Source organism: Xenopus laevis, chromosome 6L (assembly GCF_017654675.1).
Source record: "Xenopus laevis strain J_2021 chromosome 6L, Xenopus_laevis_v10.1, whole genome shotgun sequence".
Lineage (NCBI taxonomy): Eukaryota > Metazoa > Chordata > Amphibia > Anura > Pipidae > Xenopus > Xenopus laevis.
The window spans coordinates 98,871,105-98,891,425 of record NC_054381.1 but is presented as its reverse complement, the minus strand read 5'-3'; the positions used below and the strand labels follow the sequence as shown (position 1 = coordinate 98,891,425).

Sequence of the window (20,321 nt, the reverse complement as noted above, 5' to 3'; positions counted from 1 at the left end):
TTTGCTGGTGCTGAAGCCGGAGGAGGGGTAGAGTCGCGTTGTGTCGCTCACTTTCGCAGTAGCACATTCTAAATACAGCCCTTGCCTAATAAAGGTAATGGGGCTTGTGCTCAGAGCCGCGGCCCCACGCACGCTATAAATACTCTCGCTGCAGAGCAGACAGGCTTTGCTTGTGCGACTTTGGATCGGTTGCCTTAGAACTCAAGCTACTGCTGTTACTGTACCAGGCATTGGCCTCCGCACCGCTGTAGCACCATGCCCAGAGTGGATGCCGATATTAAACTGGACTTTAAAGATGTCTTGTTTAGACCCAAACGGAGCAGCCTAAAAAGCCGTGCAGAGGTAGGTTTCTCATTCTGTGAATTCCAATGCAATAACTTGCCCTTATATTCCATAGATGTGGCAGCTAGTGTGGCTCTGAATATTTGTCAAAGCAGGACATTGGTCACTAACGCAGGGTAGGGCACAAAGGGCATTTGCCCAGCATTTCTAACCCGCTCCTGTTGCAGAACTACACCTCTTAGCAGGGGCTTTCATTTAACAGCAGCTGGAAGGTGGCATATGTGGACATCCCTTACCTCCATTACTTTTTCCTTCATGAGGTTCCAGCCTTTCTGCTAATGCTGAGGCCCCAATGATCTCTTACTCTACCCAGAGGGCTACAACATTAAAGATGGCCATACACAGGCCGATATCGGTCATTTGGGGGCTTCCGACGGGTCTTCCCGATCGATATCTGGCCACGATATCGATCGGGAAGGTTTGATTTTAACCCAACCGACCCCCTTGGCGTATCGTAATTTGATCATTCGAATGGTCAAATTTCCCCCCGACATAGCCATGCTATTAGTGCGAGGTCTACTTTTAGTGATGTTGTCCAATTATGATCTACATCCATAAAAGTATTGTTAGCATTCTGTTCCATGGAAAATATTACTTAAATATGATTTATGAGAAAATGTATATTGCTGCTTTTAACAAACAACTTTCTTATGTAACCTTAATGTTATAAATATCTGAATGAAAAGCATGAAACAGGAGGGTGATTTGGACAAGCTGTTGACAAAGTTTTGAGATCTACTGATCACCAGCTAAAGGTCTACTCGTAGATCCCGATCTACCTTTTGGGTTTGTTTTTTTGAAAATATATTATTCATGGATTAGAACATTTGGTACATGTGTACATTTATTTGGTTGCCGGTTTTTAGTCAATTAAACTAGGGCAAATGCAACTGGGGAAGGAATATATACAACATACACGCAAGTACAATGCCACAGATATGGGCATTTACACTTTTTGGGGAATCCCCTTTCATTTAATGGAGCACATGCTGGCAAAGAAAGGCTAGCACTCTGTAACCTCGACTTGCAATGTATTTTCACCTTGAAACTGCAGGCATTTGTAAGGGAACAACTGTTGGGTCTGGTTTAAAGTGGATTTAGTCAGAGCTGAGTAGCATGAATGAAGCAAATGGAGAATACTTATCATGGCATCACTTGATAATTGTATTGCTATGACCTCGTTATATGGAAAGCAAAACATTGAGATAAGGCTATTTCAAATGGAATGAGGTTTATTGAGTTTAACAAAGAACATTTAATAGTTTTGCTTTGGGAAAACGATTATGTTACACAAAGTGTACCATCAGGGCTTTTGCCAAAGATACTCCCCTTTTCACACGCTTTTATAGATTAAAATGGGAGTACACATACATACGTTATATAACTTGAACCCTCCCAAAATGTTGGAAGATGACTGAATGTTCTACGCTACAGATATTGCACTGAAAATAGTTTCCCACTAACAAGTATCCCTCAGCCTTGCAGTTCTTTATCTGTTAAAAGCAGACACAGGGATGACCTAAGCAAATGAAGAAAACAATTCTGTACAAGGGGCCTCATCTAGTATCTGCTGATACTCTGAATTCTGTCAGTAACTTACAAAGTGGACTCTCATCACTGGGTGTCATTAATAAGAGAAATAATAACTGGGGAACATCACCCATCCCTTCACCTTTCCTGCCTTGGACAGCCGGTCTTTTTGCTGAGTCAGAATGATAGGGGCATTTGTTATTAAACTTTATTATTCTTACACATAACCATTTGTCCGTCATTGGAATAGGCTGTTCTCATATAAATGTGGTCATATAAAAAAAAAAATATCATCGCAAAGTAAATTGCCTGAGGATACAGTAATATAAGAACTACAAGCTGAACTGCAACTCCCAGGATCCTAAAACAGCCAGAGACTGTAGTTTTGCAATATAAGACATTCCTAATGTAGGTCTTTATGTGATACTGCCATTTAATGCAGTGCTGCAATTTGTCTGTTTGTGCTGAGTGGGGATGACATTGTGATTTTGCAGTTGTCCTTTTACATTGCATCCTTACAAATCTTTAGCACTGCGTGTATATCATGTCTTTTTTCATGAATATACATCTTGTTTTTTATTTATCAGACATTTTCGTTTGCTACAAATGCTGCAGCCTAATACCTTAACAATATGGACAATTATGGTAAGGGCCAAACAACAGCCCATTTGTGGGAGCTGGTTTAAAATATATTAACGGAATTAACGGAAAGGCTGTCTCCCATATATATATATATATATATATATATATATATATATATATATATATATATATATATATATATATATATATATATATATATATATACTCTTTCATGTAGCTGGAGCACTCTAGTACATAGGCAATTGCCCGGGTGCAGGTTATAGTGAATTATACATGGAACAACGAAAAACCGCACACACAGGACTTATAAGGTGCAAAAATAAAAAAGATTTATTGCAACGTTTTGGCTCCTGTACTCCAGCCACCACCTGAAGAAGGCTCGAGTACAGGAGCCGAAACGTTGCAATAAATCTTTTTTATTTTTTACACCTTATAAGTCCTGTGTGTGCGGTTTTTCGTTGTTCCATGTGTGTGTGTGTGTGTGTGTGTGTGTGTGTGTATATATATATATATATATATATGTGGGGTTTTTTTATAATTAGCTACTTTTTCTCTGTGATAAAAAAAGTACTTTCAACTTGATATAATTAATCCTTATTGGAGGCAAAACAATCCTATTGGATTTATTTAATGTTTAAATGATTAAATGATTTTTAGTAGACTTAAGGTATGAAGATCCAAACTATGAAAAGATCTGTTATCCAGTCTATCTATGCAACTGATTTTCTGATGCCCTAATTTCCACCTCCTTTATTGTCCAAGCCCTGGCCAGATTCATCCCATTGTTGGGACATTTGCCAAATTACCACTTATGGCATGCACTATACTTGTAATATTAATGATATCAGAGGATAGGGAGGACACCACACAAGAGGCGACACTTGGTTGAAGGGACAAAGCTTCTATTGCACAGGGCTGTTGTACATGTTAAGCTGTACATCAGAGCTGTGTAATTGCTTCACCTGCAGTGGAATTCAGTCCACATAACCCTTTGAGATAATAGCTTAGTGCTTACATATTGATAATCCCCTTTTATACTGTACTATTAAATAACCGATAATCTCCTCAATTTCCCCACTGTCATAACAAGCCTCAACATGCAAATGCCTTATGTACATTCCATTAACTAACAACTAACTAATATTTATTGTAACAACTAAAAGCTTTTTGTCTCAGGGATTGTCTCATAGGGATTTTGCAGTGACACTTGCACATTTTCTCTTGCGTTCATCTCCCCCAGTATTGTGTTACAGTTGTAAGTCACCTTGCTCTTGCTGCATTAGCAGGAACTCAGGCAGAGGAATGTGTACACACTACAGAAAGTGGGTGTTCCCATGTCTCATTGAAGCTTTCTGGGAGCTGCAGTGTCCCATCCATCAAGGCTTCATTTCACTCTCTACTCATATGTGATTCAGGGGCTTGCGTCATGAAAGCTCCTTATTGATCCCTCCATTATAGTGGAGAAATTTATCTGCCACTGAAGCTGTAAAATCTGACTGCATTGCAGGCTGCGGCTGCTCCTTGTGCTGAACACTTTAATGGATGGCTCTGAGTCACTGTTAATGTCTGCACCACAGGCTTTTTCCTACCAGTACATAAAAGCAACTCCTTTCCTGAAGCCAGAAGGACTCATGGGTTCACTTTTCCAGTTTTCTCGGAATATATTAGTGATCAAGCGTTTCTGCCCCTGGGAGAGGAAAGAAATAATACATGTCTGTAATGTAATGGTTTCTTATGTCACTCAGTTGCACTTCCCCAGATCAATAATTATATAAAAATAAAAACATGTTCAGATATTTTTGAATGATTGCACACAGGGTCGTTTCTGCAATGCCGCTCCCTTGCCCCCCAGCGTTTACCTTTTCCGGACCGGGGTCACATAGCTAGTAAACTAAGCTTCCTGTTTAAAACCCAAATTTGGTTATTAAAGTTACAAGGAGCAGCTTCTTTGTCGCCTGATTGCACGTGTATCTGTTGGTAAGGTTAATATCCTGGCAAAAGGGAGGCAAGAACAAGTGCAGACATTTGCCCCAGTTTTGTCTTCCACATGGAAAGCCTGTTACAACATCACCCCCTTTATCAGTCTTGTTTAAAGGGGGGGTTCACCTTTCAGTTAACTTTTAGTATGTTATCGAATGTCATTTCTAAGCAACTTTTCAGTTGGTCTTCATTATTTATTTTATATTGTTTTTGAATTATTTGCTCTCTTTTAAATCTTTCCAGCTTTCAAGCAGGGGTCACTGACCCCCTCTAAAAAAATAAACCAAATGCTCTATAAGGCAACAAATGTATTTTTATTGCTATATTCTAGTCTTTTATGCAAATCTATGAATGGTTGCTAGAGTAATTTGGACCCTAGCAACAAGATTGCTGACATTACAAACCGGAGAGCTTCTGAATAAAAAAGGCTAAATAACTCAAAAACCACAAAAAATTTAAACCAATTGCAGATGATCTCAGAATATCCCTCTCTACATCATACTAAAAGTTAATGCAAAGGTGAACAACCCCTTTAAGAGAATCTGAAAAGTAGATTGCAGAAAAGAGATTCTAGTTTTCTAAATATACATTTATTATTAATTTCCATCATGAACTTGTTCCTTTATTCAGTTAACCAATTTTTATACATTTCTTCCCAGATTCTCTATCACACACACATGAACATAGTGGCACACACATGTTTATTTCATGCTTGCTGCAGAACATAGAAATATTATTGTACTGGCACCAGCCATTATTCTAACACTCATACAAACACAGTAACTTACACACACACACACAGCAGACACTATTTTACTGACATAAGGGCTCATTTACAAAGACAGTGTAATGTGCTAAGTTAAACAATATACGGTACAATTTTTCATGTATTTTTTTTTAGCATAATTGCGGGAGCATGCCAAGTTAAAATCCACCTTAACTTGCACACAAAGTACTGACCATTTTGATAAATTGCAGCAAGTTGTAGAGCATTCAATTTCCACTATACAGTTATGGGACCTGTTATCCAGAATTCTCAGGACCTGGGGTTTTCCAGATAAGGCATCTTTCTGTAATTTTGATCTCCATACTTTATGTCTACTACATAATAATTTAATCATTAAATAAATCCAATAGGATTGTTCTTCATCCAGTATTACTTATATCTTAGTTTGGATCAAATACAAGGTACTGTTATATTATTACAGAGAAAAAGGAAATCATTTTTGAAAATTTTAAGTTTTTGATTAAAATAGAAACTAAGGGAGATGGCCTTCGCATAACAGGTTTCCGGATAACGGATCCTATACCTTTATTTGTGTTGTGATGGTGTTGCTTCTGGAGCAGCTAATAAAGCCATTAGCATCTGTCGAGTCATGCCTCACACACTGATTTATTAATTTACTAGCTCTCATATGTTCAATCATTCACAAATCCCTGACCTGGGGAATCTTACAGTTGCACATTTTACACTAGGTATATTTCTGGGAGAGGACAGTTTATGCTGCTCAGTATTTCTTTGCACTCGCAAAGTGGAGACATAGGTCTTCCTTTTTAAAGGAAAACTTAAGCAACAGATAGTTCATATCATATTAAGTGGCATATTAAAGAATCTCACCAAACTGGAATATATATTTAAGTAAATATTGCCCTTTTACATGTCTTGCCTTGAGCCACCATTTCGTGATGGTCTCTGTGCTGTCTCAGAGATCACCTGACCAGAAATACTTCAACTCTAACTGTAACAGGAAGAAGTGTGGAAGCAATAGACACAAGTCTGTCTGTTAATTGGCTCATGTGACCTAACATGTATGGTTTGTTGGTATGTTTGTGAGTACAGTGAATCCTACGATCTCAGGGGGCGGCCTTTATTTTTTAAAATGGCAATTTTCTATTTATGATTACCCAAAGTATATTATTATGAAAATGGTTTATTTACATGAAGCAGGATTTTACATATGAGTTGTTTTATGCAATTTTTTTTTATAGAGACCTACATTGTTTGGGGGGTATAGTTTTCCTTTAAGAATAGACACCCAGGCTTAGATTTCTGATGCCCATAGTCCTGCCCAGATGATTTTAATGTGCTTGGACAATTGAAGTAGGGCTAGGACTGACTTATAGTAATTTTGAAACCAAATGCAACATTTTGGTGGAATCCTATGAATTCAGTAAAACAACACAGGTTGTTTTTAGTTGTAGCTGTAAAAAGAAGGTGGTGTAAAGGAAATTAGCAGACAAGCTTCAGCTGTGCTCTCTGATACTCAGAATACTGGCCATTTGCAGCCATAGCAGCTGCGACCACAATACTATGACAAGAAGCGTGGCAACTAGGCCGGGGTTAGATCCATATTCTGTGCCCCCATGTCCTATTAACGCTATTAACCTTTTAAATGCCACAGATCGTAGAATCTACGTTCTGTGGCAAAGGTACTTGAAATGCCACAGAACGTAGATTCTACGTTCTGCAGCATTTCCTGGTTCAGGAGCGGAGGAGCGGCTGTTAGAGCCGTTCGCTCCGTTCCTGCTCGATCCCCTGCCCCTAGGCAACGAGCAGAGCAGGGGATCGAGTGGCCCCTGGGGCGCGATCGCCCAGGGGCCCAAAAACAGCAGCAGGCACGTGTTACTTACGTGTCCTGCTGCTGCAGCCTGCACCGGATCGACGATCTCCGCCCCCACAGCACACAGACAGGAACCACGAGGCAGATGTCTTCCAGAGGCTCTTCCTGATCGCCTGCAACAGTCTCCAGCGACTTTTTCAGGTTAGTGCAACAATTACACACACAAACACACCAACACACACTTATTACAGTAATACACACTTAGATTCACACTTACACACACTTACACATACATTTTTGGGGATTGGGGGGGTCACTTACACTCACTGCACTTACACACATGTGCACACGCACACACGCGCACATAACATGTAATTTACCATTTGTACACACGCACACGCACATACATGGCATTGTGGCTTTTTTTTTTTTTTCTTATCGCATCGTTTCTTTTTTTGGCTGAAAAAAATGTTTTATTGCCATTACGCATAGCGTATTCGCTAACCGTACTGTGCAATACCTTTTGTATGTTATTTCGGTGATTATATTGCAATTTTGGGTATTTTGGTGCATTTTTAGCCATTTTATTGAATTTTTAGCCATTTTATTGCATTTTCAGCTCTGCATATGTTGTGTTCACTTGTTTCTAGCCGTAGAACCTGTTTGGCCCATCTAAAATATTCAAACTGTGATTCTGACGGCCGATAACACTGGTCTGGAAAAAAAACATTGATTTTTGTGGTTTTATTGGATTTTTTTGCATTTCACCCTTTACTGCCTTATTTTGTTTTGCCTTGTAAATTTTATCTACTATATATCCATTTGGGGGTCTCTGTGCGCCACATAGTTTGGTATATCTATGCATATTGGGCATCAAAGTGTTCAGTAGACCTCTGGCGTTCATATTTAGGATGTTTTATGCTGATACGTTACGAAATGTGGGGCATATAATGGGGTAAAATTCAAGCTTTCTGACAATTTTCAGAAATTTGATAAAAACCGTTATGTTCAGCATTGCTTTGCAGTTTGGCAGTTTGCAGTAGAAACACTTATTTACCCATATTGGATTCGTCAGAATGTGTACTTTCTGAAAATATATGGTTTTCTGGGGTCTCTGTACTGTTAGGGGGGTCTAATGTCGCATAATACACACACCAGGTGCTTATATTGCAGCAGCCAGCGCGTCAGCTGTGAAAATGTATATACACTATTGTCATTTGGGGGTCTCTGTGCGCCACATAGTTTGGTATATCTATGCATATTGGGCATCAAAGTGTTCAGTAGACCTCTGGCGTTCATATTTAGGATGTTTTATGCTGATACGTTACGAAATGTGGGGCATATAATGGGGTAAAATTCAATCTTTCTGACAATTTTCAGAAATTTGATAAAAACCGTTATGTTCAGCATTGCTTTGCAGTTTGGCAGTTTGCAGTAGAAACACATATTTACCCATATTGGATTCGTCAGAATGTGTACTTTCTGAAAATATATGGCTTTCTGGGGTCTCTGTACTGTTAGGTGGTCTAATGTCGCATATTACACACACCAGGTGCTTATATTGCAGCAGCCAGCGCGTCAGCCGTGAAAATGTATATACACTATTGTCATTTGGTGGTCTCTGTGCGCCGCATAGTTTGGTATATCTATGCATATTGGGCATCAAAGTGTTCAGTAGACCCCTGGCGTTCATATTTAGGATGTTTTATGCTGAAACGTTACGAAATGTGGGGCATATAATGGGGTAAAATTCAATCTTTCTGACGATTTTCAAAAATTTGATAAAAACCGTTATGTTCAGCATTGCTTTGCAGTTTGGCAGTTTGCAGTAGAAACACACATTTACCCATATTGGATTCGTCAGAATGTGTACTTTCTGAAAATATATGGTTTTCTGGGGTCTCTGTACTGTTAGGGGGGTCTAATGTCGCATAATACACACACCAGGTGCTTATATTGCAGCAGCCAGCGCGTCAGCCGTGAAAATGTATATACACTATTGTCATTTGGGGGTCTCTGTGCGCCACATAGTTTGGTATATCTATGCATATTGGGCATCAAAGTGTTCAGTAGACCCCTGGCGTTCATATTTAGGATGTTTTATGCTGATAAGTTACGAAATGTGGGGCATATAATGGGGTAAAATTCAAGCTTTGTGACGATTTTCAGAAATTTGATAAAAACCGTTATGTTCAGCATTGCTTTGCAGTTTGGCAGTTTGCAGTAGAAACACTTATTTACCCATATTGGATTCGTCAGAATGTGTACTTTCTGAAAATATATGGTTTTCTGGGGTCTCTGTACTGTTAGGTGGTCTAATGTCGCATAATACACACACCGAGTGGTTATATTGCAGCAGCCAGCGCGTCAGCCGTGAAAATGTCTATACATATTGTCATTTGGGGGTCTCTGTGCGCCACATAGTTTGGTATATCTATGCATATTGGGCATCAAACTGTTTAGTAGACCCCTATGTTTATATTTAGGATGCTTTATGCTGGTAATGATACATGGACAATACGATGCTGGAAAGTTGAAGCTTTGAGGCAATTTCCAGATATTTCACCAAAACCGCCAAATTTGGCAAAGCCTTGCGACTCAGTAGTTTGGAGCAGAAAGGCATGGGTACCCATTTTAGATTCCGTAGAATGTGTACTTTCCAAAAATATATATGGGTTTGGGGGGTAAACATATATTTCTGTGTTTTTACCCCGCAAAAATGCAGTCAATGTGTTGATTTTTCATTAGATGAAGTTACCCACAGGACTGTTTGTATGCGCCAAAATGTTCAGAGGAACCCTGGCAATCATATTTAGGGTGCTTTTTCTTAGTACGTAATGACACATGGGTGATATGGTGCTGGGAAGTTGAAGCTTTGAGGCAATTTTCAGATATTTCACCAAAACCGGCAACTTTGGGATAGCCTTGCGACTCGGTAGTTTGGAGCAATAAGGCATGGGTACCCATTTTAGATTCTGTAGAATGTGTACTTTCCAAAAATGTATGGGTTTGGGGGGTAAACATATATTTCTGTGTTTTTACCCCACAAAAATGCAGTCAATGTGTTGATCTTTCATTAGCTGAAGTTACCCACAGGACTATTTGTATGCGCTAACTTCATTTTGGGGCCTCTAAATGCCAGATACTTTGGTAAACCTATGAACAATGGCCACCAAACTGTTCGGAGGAACCCTGGCAATCATATTTAGGGTGCTTTTTCTTGGTGCATAACGATACATGGGTGATATGGTGCTGAGAAGTTGAAGCTTTGAGGCAATTTTCAGATATTTCACCAAAACCGACAATTGTGGGAAAGCCTTGCGACTCAGTAGTTTGGAGCAGAAAGGCATGGGTACCCATTTTAGATTCTGTAGAATGTGTACTTTCCAAAAATATATGGGTTTTGGGGGGTAAACATATATTTCTGTGTTTTTACCCCACAAAAATGCAGTCAATGTGTTGATTTTTCATTAGCTGAAGTTACCCACGGGACTGTTTGTATGCGCTAACTTCATTTTGGGGCCTCTAAATGCCAGATACTTTGGTAAACTTATGAACAATGGCCACCAAACTGTTCGGAGGAACCCTGGCAATCATATTTAGGGTGCTTTTTCTTAGTACGTAATGACACATGGGTGATCTGGTACTGGGAAGTTGAAGCTTTGAGGCAATTTTCAGATATTTCACCAAAACCGACAACTTTGGGAAAGCCTGGCGACTCAGTAGTTTGGAGCAATAAGGCATGGGTACCCATTTTAGATTCTGTAGAATGTGTACTTTCCAAAAATATATGGGTTTGGGGGGTAAACATATATTTCTGTGTTTTTACCCCACAAAAATGCAGTCAATGTGTTGATTTTTCATTAGATGAAGTTACCCACGGGACTGTTTGTATGCGCTAACTTCATTTTGGGGCCTCTAAATGCCAGACACTTTGGTAAACTTATGAACAATGGCCACCAAAATGTTCAGAGGAACCCTGGCAATCATATTTAGGGTGCTTTTTCTTAGTACGTAATGACACATGGGTGATATGGTGCTGGGAAGTTGAAGCTTTGAGGCAATTTTCAGATATTTCACCAAAACCGACAACTTTGGGAAAGCCTTGCGACTCAGTAGTTTGGAGCAGAAAGGCATGGGTACCCATTTTAGATTCAGTAGAATGTGTACTTTCCAAAAATATATGGGTTTGGGGGGTAAACATATATTTCTGTGTTTTTACCCCACAAAAATGCAGTCAATGTGTTGATTTTTCATTAGATGAAGTTACCCACAGGACTATTTGTATGCGCTAACTTCATTTTGAGGCCTCTAAATGCCAGATACTTTGGTAAACCTATGAACAATGGCCACCAAATTGTTTGGAGGAACCCTGGCAATCATATTTAGGGTGCTTTTTTTTGGTGCGTAACGATACATGGGTGATATGGTGCTGGGAAGTTGAAGCTTTGAGGCAATTTTCAGTTATTTCACCAAAACCGACAATTTTGGGAAAGCCTTGCGACTCAGTAGTTTGGAGCAGAAAGGCATGGGTACCCATTTTAGATTCGGTAGAATGTGTACTTTCCAAAAATATATGGGTTTTGGGGGGTAAACATATATTTCTGTGTTTTTACCCCACAAAAATGCAGTCAATGTGTTGATCTTTCATTAGCTGAAGTTACCCACGGGACTGTTTGTATGCGCTAACTTCATTTTGGGGCCTCTAAATGCCAGATACTTTGGTAAACTTATGAACAATGACCACCAAAATGTTCAGAGGAACCCTGGCAATCATATTTAGGGTGCTTTTTCTTAGTACGTAATGATACATGGGCGATATGGTGTTGGGAAGTTGAAGGTTTGAGGCAATTTTCAGATATTTCACCAAAACCGACAATTTTGGGAAAGCCTTGCGACTCAGTAGTTTGGAGCAGAAAGGCATGGGTACCCATTTTAGATTCAGTAGAATGTGTACTTTCCAAAAATATATGGGTTTGGGGGGTAAACATATATTTCTGTGTTTTTACCCCACAAAAAATGCAGTCAATGTGTTGATTTCTCAGTAGCTGAAGTAAAGTCCTGATCAATTTGGATGTGCTAACTTCATATTGGTGTCTCTAAATGCCAGATACTTTGGTAAACCTATGCATAATGGGTATCAAACTGTTCAGTGGACCCCTGGCAATCATATTTCAGGTGCTTTTTCTTGGTACCTAATATAGTTTGGGATATGCGGAGCAGCAAAATAAAACCTTTGAAATGATTTTTCAGAATTTTGAATTTTTTTTTGAAAAACCGCTATTTTCAGACAAGCTTTTATGTTTGGTAGTTGGGAGTAGAGAGACATAGTTACCCATTTTGTAACCGGCAGAATGTGTACTTTTCAAAAATGTATGGTTTTCTGGGGTAAACCTACGGTTTCAGGATTTTTTGCCTTGGAATCTAAAGCATGCTGTTTTCTGCCTTAGTGCTTTCAAAATTCGGTAATATACTGCCGGGAGTTTTTGCTGTACAGAAATCCTAAATCTCCCTAAAACTATACATATCTGGTATTGGCACGTTCGAGAGACATAAGGCTTTCCAAATCAGTTGGATTTTCATCCCTAAAATGAAATATCTTTCTGGTATAAATTGATATACGATGAAAAATGGTAATTTTTCATTTTTTTTTGGTATTTAGCACTATAAATTTTTTTGCACAGGTGGAAATACATGAAAACTCAGGCAGATTTAGAAAGCTCAGTTTCTACCGAAAAAAACAATGTATAGTTTTCCTAGGTAAACTATAGGTTTCCCCTCAGAAAATGCCCCTAAAGTGAGAGAGCACAAAATGTTTCAAAAACGGCTGGCATTTCGCGTAACCAAAATGTGAAATTCTGCTGGCACTTAAAGGGTTAATAAAGCATTTCTGAATGGAGATGGCACTGGGCAGTAAATCATTTGTGTTTATTTATGGATACTGTTGGCACCTTTGAAATTATTTCTCACTGTCCATTTCTAAATTTGTTGGGCAGAGCCCATTCCATTATCAAAAGTGGTAAAATGTATAAAGGTTTGTGCTTTGATTTATACCACCTCAGAGCTGGAGCAACCAACTTAACTCCATAGAACAAGGTGAGGGTGGAAAGTATGTAGAAAAGGTTTTTAAACAGCATTTTAGTTCCGAACTTTACACATTCATCACACAATTTTTAATGTACACGTTATTTTAAATTGTTACGTGTAGTGATAAAGTGGTAATCTATTTTTTCTTGGAACACCACTATGTTATGGTGCTTGTTTTAATAAACACTTTTATGTATAACGCATAATTAATGTCACGTAAATAGTCTATACTTGCTTCAAAACCTAAAAAACATTCTTATGCTTATCATATTCAGACTATTGTCTAAACTAAATCCAAACCCTGAATATCACTAGACCAGTGGACAACTGGGGACTGTTTGGCATTCAGCCATATGTTTGGCATTCAGCCATATGTTTTGTGGTGGATTCTGTAATAAACAAAATTGTGGATTTGATGCATCCGTATTTGCAGTGCTTTGGCTCAACAAGCTTGCTAGATTTTTTTAGAAAGTAAGATAAAAAAGATAAGTATTATCCAGTTCTTATTTTAGAAGTAAAGCTGACAATGGAAAAAGCCTTATTTCTGAATATAGTTCTTTGGACTGAACATGCAAATTAACTATTCCAAGTGCATTGTTTGAATTAAAGGGATTTAATTGTGGAGCAAATAAAGTTTTGTATTTGTTATTTTTGGAATTTATTTGCTTTCTTAAATAGCTTTCTTTGAACGCAGCCAGATTTCTAAATGTATACATCTGACAGAGAGAGCTGTTTCTTTGGCCATATTTCAAGCCCATATTTTGAACTGATTCAATGAATGGCTAGATTTGACTTGATATTTTCCTTTCATTTAAGACCATTGTAACACTATATTATGTAGATGCACAGGGACTACACAAGGTACTTTTTATAGCTATACAAAAAGAAAAAAGGATGATATATATAAAAGTTCAGTGTACAGGCGTGGGACCTGTTATTCAGAATGCCCTGGACCTGGGGTTTTCCAGATAACAGATGTTTCCGTAATTTGGATCTAAATACCTAAAGTCTACTAGAAAATCATGTCAACATTAAACACAATAGGCTGATTTTGCTTCCAATATGGATTAATAATATCTAAGTTTGGATAAAAAAGGAAATGATCTATCTTCAGATATATAAAATTGATTAAAAGGAGGGGAAATTCAAAAATATCTAAGTTTGTGTCAAGTACAAGGTATTATTGTATTATTACAGAGTAAAAGGAAATACTTTTTAAAAAATTTGGATAAAATGGAGTCTATGGAAGACGGTCTTTCCATAATTTGGAATTTTCTGGATAATGGGTTTCCAGATAACGGATCCCATACCAGTTCTAAGAAAGATGAGGATAAGGTCCTCTGCATGTAAACAAATTATTTTAACGGATACTATTTCACTCTAAGAGGAAAGGAGATGAAAGGGAACGTAAGTCAGGATAAGTTCCTATCTGAGGGATTGGGATGTTATAGTGTTTTGGAGTCAATTCTGTGGAGTGTGGTACGGGTCACAGTATGTAATACAAAATTTAGTAAGAAAAGCAACAATGTTAAGAGGGTATATGCAGCATATACAGAATAAATACAGTATATCCATTAAACAATACTAAAAGCTTATAACAAAGGTAAACTCCACTACTTGGCATGGCGTCGTGTAAACATCTGTTTTCTTTAATGGGTAGGGATCCAGTATGATATATTAGTATGTAAAAGTGGTATGTCCATTATGTTCCACATAAAGGGTCCAAGAGTGCCAGGTGGCCCAACAATTATGCATATTTGGAACGCCCAATTTTACAACTGCATTGCTCATATGTAGCAACACTAGGGCAGTCAGGCCCGGATTTGTGGAGAGGCCACTAAGGCCCGGTTTCAGGACGGCAGGATTTTAGGGGGCGGCATGCTGCCCAACCACACCCACATTGGTTCAGAAACACTGGGGATGAGCAGGATATACGATAATTTTTTAAATCTCCCATGCGCCAATCCCCATTGCTCTGGTCCCGACGAATTTGAGGGAATAAATGGGAGGGGATGGGGGCGACAAATGACAGCGGGCCTATTGGCAGCCAAATATAGGGCAGCCAAATATAGTTCTCACTGCTAAAGGAAAGATAAACTGTAAAGCCACAGTTATATGTGGCATACGGTCCACTTCTTGCCACCTGTGTTTTGTAGGCAAATAGAAGTGGATCAGCTCTCTTCTGCAGGTCTGTGAGTGCAGCTTCTCGAGAACAGATTGGACCAAAAATGCATGCTTTTGTGTTTTTCGGGCTAATCTCTGCTCCGTGTAGCTGCACTCAGGCCATGGCTCCATCAGAAATTCATTGGGGGTCAATGGAATTTAAGTGTTTTAGCATTCCTATTATAATTTTTGTGTTGCTTAATTCGTACAGGGTGTGATGTTTGTTTCCTTAATTCGCACAGTGTGTGGTTTGTCCAACATAAACTTTACAACAAGGGCCATTTAGAATGTAGGATACATAGACTATCAATTTGATTGCTGTATGGACAGATTCTTGTAAATTATCCAACTACAGTATATCATGGCATGAAAACACCCTATTCTTATCCAGTTCAAATTGGGTCTTTTGCCATTTTTTCTGTTGCAGATTTGCAGTACAGGTTAAACCACTTTTATTGTTTTATAACTGATCAAATGCTTGGCACTTGATTTAAGAATTGAATGCATGCCTTTCTGAAATAAGAAGTTTCTGCAATAGCTGTATTAGCAAAGATTTATTATGTGAGCTTTCATTGTGTTAGGCAGATTTCCAAGACTTGTGCTCAGGGCTGAACAGCCATGTCGGTGGCCTGTCCCCAAATCCTGCCTTATCCTATATGTAAACAAATAAATAAATACAAATGATTTGCCGTTACCTTCCTTAGATTGTCTATGTTTGACTCATAGGTAGATCTGATACGCACCTTTACATTCCGGAACTCCAAGCAGACCTATACTGGCATACCTATCATTGCTGCCAATATGGATACTGTTGGCACCTTTGAAATGGCAAAAGCATTGAGCAAGGTGAGTAATTTAGGTTACATATAACTAGGGGTATGTTTAGCAAAGTGTCTTAAATTCTTATTGTGAAGCTCCTGGGTGCAAACAGCAAGAACTTAATTGACAGAACTGGAGCATTAGGCAGTAGAGTCATCCAAAATGGGTCTGATGAACAAGTGGGAAACACTACTCTGACCCCAGAAACAGTATTCTGAGAAGCCACAGATGTCACATTACTTTGTCAATAAGGTGATAATGATCCACTCCTTATGTTAATTTACAATTAAAAGAGATGGATCATTATACCCCTAATAATTAGTTGACTTCTCTTGAATGATCATTTAATGACATTTGCAACTGCATCATTTGCTCGGTTTTTGGAATTACACGGTTACACTAGTATGGCAAATTAATTTACAATTAAGATTCCAAAGACACTTCCAATTTAAACCTCTTACGTTGTGTTGCTTTTCTTGTCTTTTAGCATACACTGTTCACTGCAATACACAAGCATTATTCACTGGAAGACTGGAAGCAGTTTGCATCTTCTTCCCCCGAATTCCTGGAGGTACCAGTAAAAGGCTTTGATGATCTTATGTCATATGTACAGTGATAAATGTATTATTTCTTGCAAAATGGTACATGCCATTATTTTTACTTACCACAATTAGTTTCTTTTTATTCATCCAGTGGACTATAACAGGCCTATGCTCTAAGTTATTTGTTTTCTCTTCTTCACTTATTTTCTTTATTGTTCTATTCTTATTTCTTTTCATACACTTGTCTATCCGTACCCTCTATTTCTTCTATTTGATTTCACTCATAAATGGGATGATCATAGGTGTAGGCTTAGAAGGCTAAATGTTTAGCAGGAGGGCCCACTGATACCTGGGAGTTTTCCTTGTAGCCTGGTATCCCTGTCCCCGATAACAGCTGTTGAGCCTCATCCCTACTGTATATATGTATTATATTAGCTAACAATAAGTTAGTAAGTGTGTCATGTATCAGTGAGGTGACTTCTAATATCCTAATAATTTAAATTTATGACTTGAGTCATGTGACACATGGCCTAAACTTTGACCATAGCTGATTACATCAGTGAGCACTGTTTATAAGGATATTTTACAGGTTTCTGAGTACAGGTATAGGATCCCTTATCCGGAAACCCGATATCCAGAAAGCTCCGAATTACAGAATGGCTGTCTCCCATAGACTCCATTTTATCCAAATAATCCAAATTTTTAAAAATGATTTCATTTTTCTCTGTAATAATAAAACTGTAGCTTGTACTAGATCCCAACTAAGATATAATTAATTCATTTTGGAAGCAAAACCAGCCTATTGGGTTTATTTAATGTTTAAATGAATTCTAGTAGACATAAGGCAAAAGATCCGTTATCAGAAAAACCCGAGGTCCCATACCTGTATTAAACAAATTTCCTCACTTTGCCATGGTGTTCTCCATAGGCAACTGCAGTAGCCACATATTGATGATCCCTAGAGGTGTTGCTTATACTACAATCTAGGTATAATGACTTAAGTGAGGTAAACAATATAACTCTTACACATAAATGTCAGTATACAAAAATGTTGTAAGTTGATCAAATAGAGCCCTTAAAAACCCCTGAAATGTTCGTTTCAGTGCTCATTAAACAGTGGTTTGGAATCTCCACTTCCAATATAATATATCATGAAACATTTAGGGGGTTATTTACTAAAATCCGAATATATCTCATATTTTATTTAAAAAAAACACAACCAAACTCCTGTGCTCTATTTGACCTCAAATTAATCGAGAAAATTTGATAAAACGGAGGGATAAAAGAAAACCTGCAACTCTCACATTTTTCAGGCTTTTTTTCCCGAATTGCTCAATTTGTTTGAGTCTTTGCACGAAAACCCTGAAAAAGTACAGATTTTCGGGCTAAACCCACTGAAGATCATAATAACTTCAGTTTGGGATTGGTGCCTCTCGCATTTTCTTATACAGAACCACGACAGGTCTGAGGTGGCGAATTTTCGGATTCTGGCTTTTTGCATCATATGTGTATAATAAATCTTGAAAAATTCGAGTTTTGCTCCAAAAAGCTAGACTAGAAAAAAATTATGTTTAATAAATAACCCCCTTAGAGTTAGTGAAATTAGATTTATTTAGAGATGCATATTGTAGGTATTTAGGCACAGGGTGCTTCTGGTGCAGTTTTGTTATGTACTTAAAGGAAAACTATACCCCCAAAATGAATACTTAAGCAACAGATAGTTTATATCATATTAAGTGGCATATTAAAAGAATCTTATGAAACTGTTATATATATTTAAATAAATATTGCCCTTTTACATCTCTTGCCTTGAACCACCATTTTGTGATGGTCTCTGTGCTGCCTTAGACATCACCTGACCAGAAATACTACAACTCTAACTGTAACAGGAAGAAGTGTTGAAGCAAAAGACAGAACTCTGTCTGTTAATTGGCTCATGGAACAAGTATAGTTTGTTTGGTATGTTTGTGTGCACAGTGAATCATACGATCCCAGGGGCGGCCCTTTTTTTTAAAATGGCAATTTTCTATTTATGATTACCCAATGACACATACTACTAGAAAAGTATATTATTATGAAAATGATTTGTTTACATGAAGCAGGGTTTTACACATGAGCTGTTTTATGCAATATCTTTTTATAGAGACCTACATTGTTTGGGGAGTATAGTTTTCCTTTAACAGTAAAATATAATAGGTAAATATAACAGGTTAACAGTAAAATATTCCCCAGTTACACTTATATTTATTGATAATCCCAATTGTGTTTTTTCATGTATTTAAAGGGGTACCCTTATTTGTATTTGCATAATAAAAATGTAATTTTAATAAACGTTGGTTGCTGTGGGTAAGCTAGAACTAAACCTTGCATTTACATTTCCTTAAATATGTAGATTTCCAGCCACAAAGCAAGACAAGAGCATTGATTCGCATGAGCACAAATAAATCCCTCACTTCAAGTATGATAGTTACAATAACCTAAATTATAAAAAGACCTATTTATATCAGCTTTTCATCCTATACAGGACATTTTGTAAACATTTCCTATTTTTGTCATGTACAGTACAAACACCATTTCGTAGCTCTATGAATTGCTGGTTAGATGGAGTATGAGTAACTTCTGCATTCACTTAGAAGTGGGCAGCAATAAATACTTCGGGGAAGATTAATTAAGGGTCGAGGTGAAAATTCAAATTTTTGAATTTTTTTTGGTCAAAACGCTCAAATTCGAATTGTGAATTATAAAAACTTGATTTGAGTTTTAATTTGAATTAGAATTTTGAGCTTTATCATACTCTGGCCCTTTAAGAACTTGAATTTAACTATTCGCCACCTAAAACCTGCCAAATTACTGCATAAGTCAATGGGAGAGGTCCAGGGATCAATTTGGTGATTTTGCAGCCTTTCTGAAAAAAACTCAAATCAAGTTTTTATAATTTGAATTAAATTCTATTCAAGTTTTAGGGTTGTTTCAATTCGTCCACGTTTAAAAAATTTGATCTTATTAATACGCTTCAATTGGTCGTATTTTTGAATTCATGGGAGTTTTTAAAAACTCACGTGAATTCGAAATTTGACCCTTGATAAATGTTCCTATAACTGTTTATTACTGAAATGTTAGCTGCAACAGCTACAAAATCCAAAAGTGCATGTACAGTTTATACTTTATATACTAACTTGATCTTATACTAACTTGAACTTATCTTGTTTTTCCATTTTATAGCATGTAGCAGTAAGTTCTGGCAGTGGTCAAGCAGATCTGGAAAGGCTGAGCAGTATTCTAGAAGCAATTCCACTTATCAAATACATATGCTTGGACGTTGCCAATGGATACTCAGAACACTTTGTAGAATTTGTAAAAACAGTGCATGCGAAATTCCCGAACCATACAATCATGGTGAGTAATCTATGTTTTATATCTTAACAAAATCCCACTTTCCCAGTATTCATCATGCAAGACTTCTCAAACTCTTAATATGCTAGTTTTTTTTCTACTATTCATCTTTTATTGTAACTTTCAAACTGCTACCTGCTTGCTAGGTCTAAAGGCTGAAAACAGAAATGTAAATAATGTAAAACCAAGTTAAAAAATGAAGACAAGTTGAAAACTGAATTAAAAGTATAGGAGAAGTACAGGTATAGGATCCCTTATCCGGAAACCCGATATCCAGACCCATAGACTCCATTTTATCCAA

The 20,321-nt window shown here is 37.7% G+C and overlaps 1 protein-coding gene across 1 annotated transcript in view; it reads left to right on the top strand.

Annotated features, from left to right (window-relative positions):
* Positions 1 to 20,321, top strand: part of gmpr.L (guanosine monophosphate reductase L homeolog) — a 40,243-nt gene continuing 19,922 nt past the window's right edge. The window contains exons 1-4 of the mRNA XM_018267820.2: positions 1 to 342; positions 15,993 to 16,112; positions 16,573 to 16,656; positions 19,850 to 20,023. Of these exons, the coding sequence (XP_018123309.1) occupies positions 256 to 342; positions 15,993 to 16,112; positions 16,573 to 16,656; positions 19,850 to 20,023 (465 nt within the window). The 5' untranslated portion in view covers positions 1 to 255. The remainder of the gene's footprint in view (positions 343 to 15,992; positions 16,113 to 16,572; positions 16,657 to 19,849; positions 20,024 to 20,321) is intronic.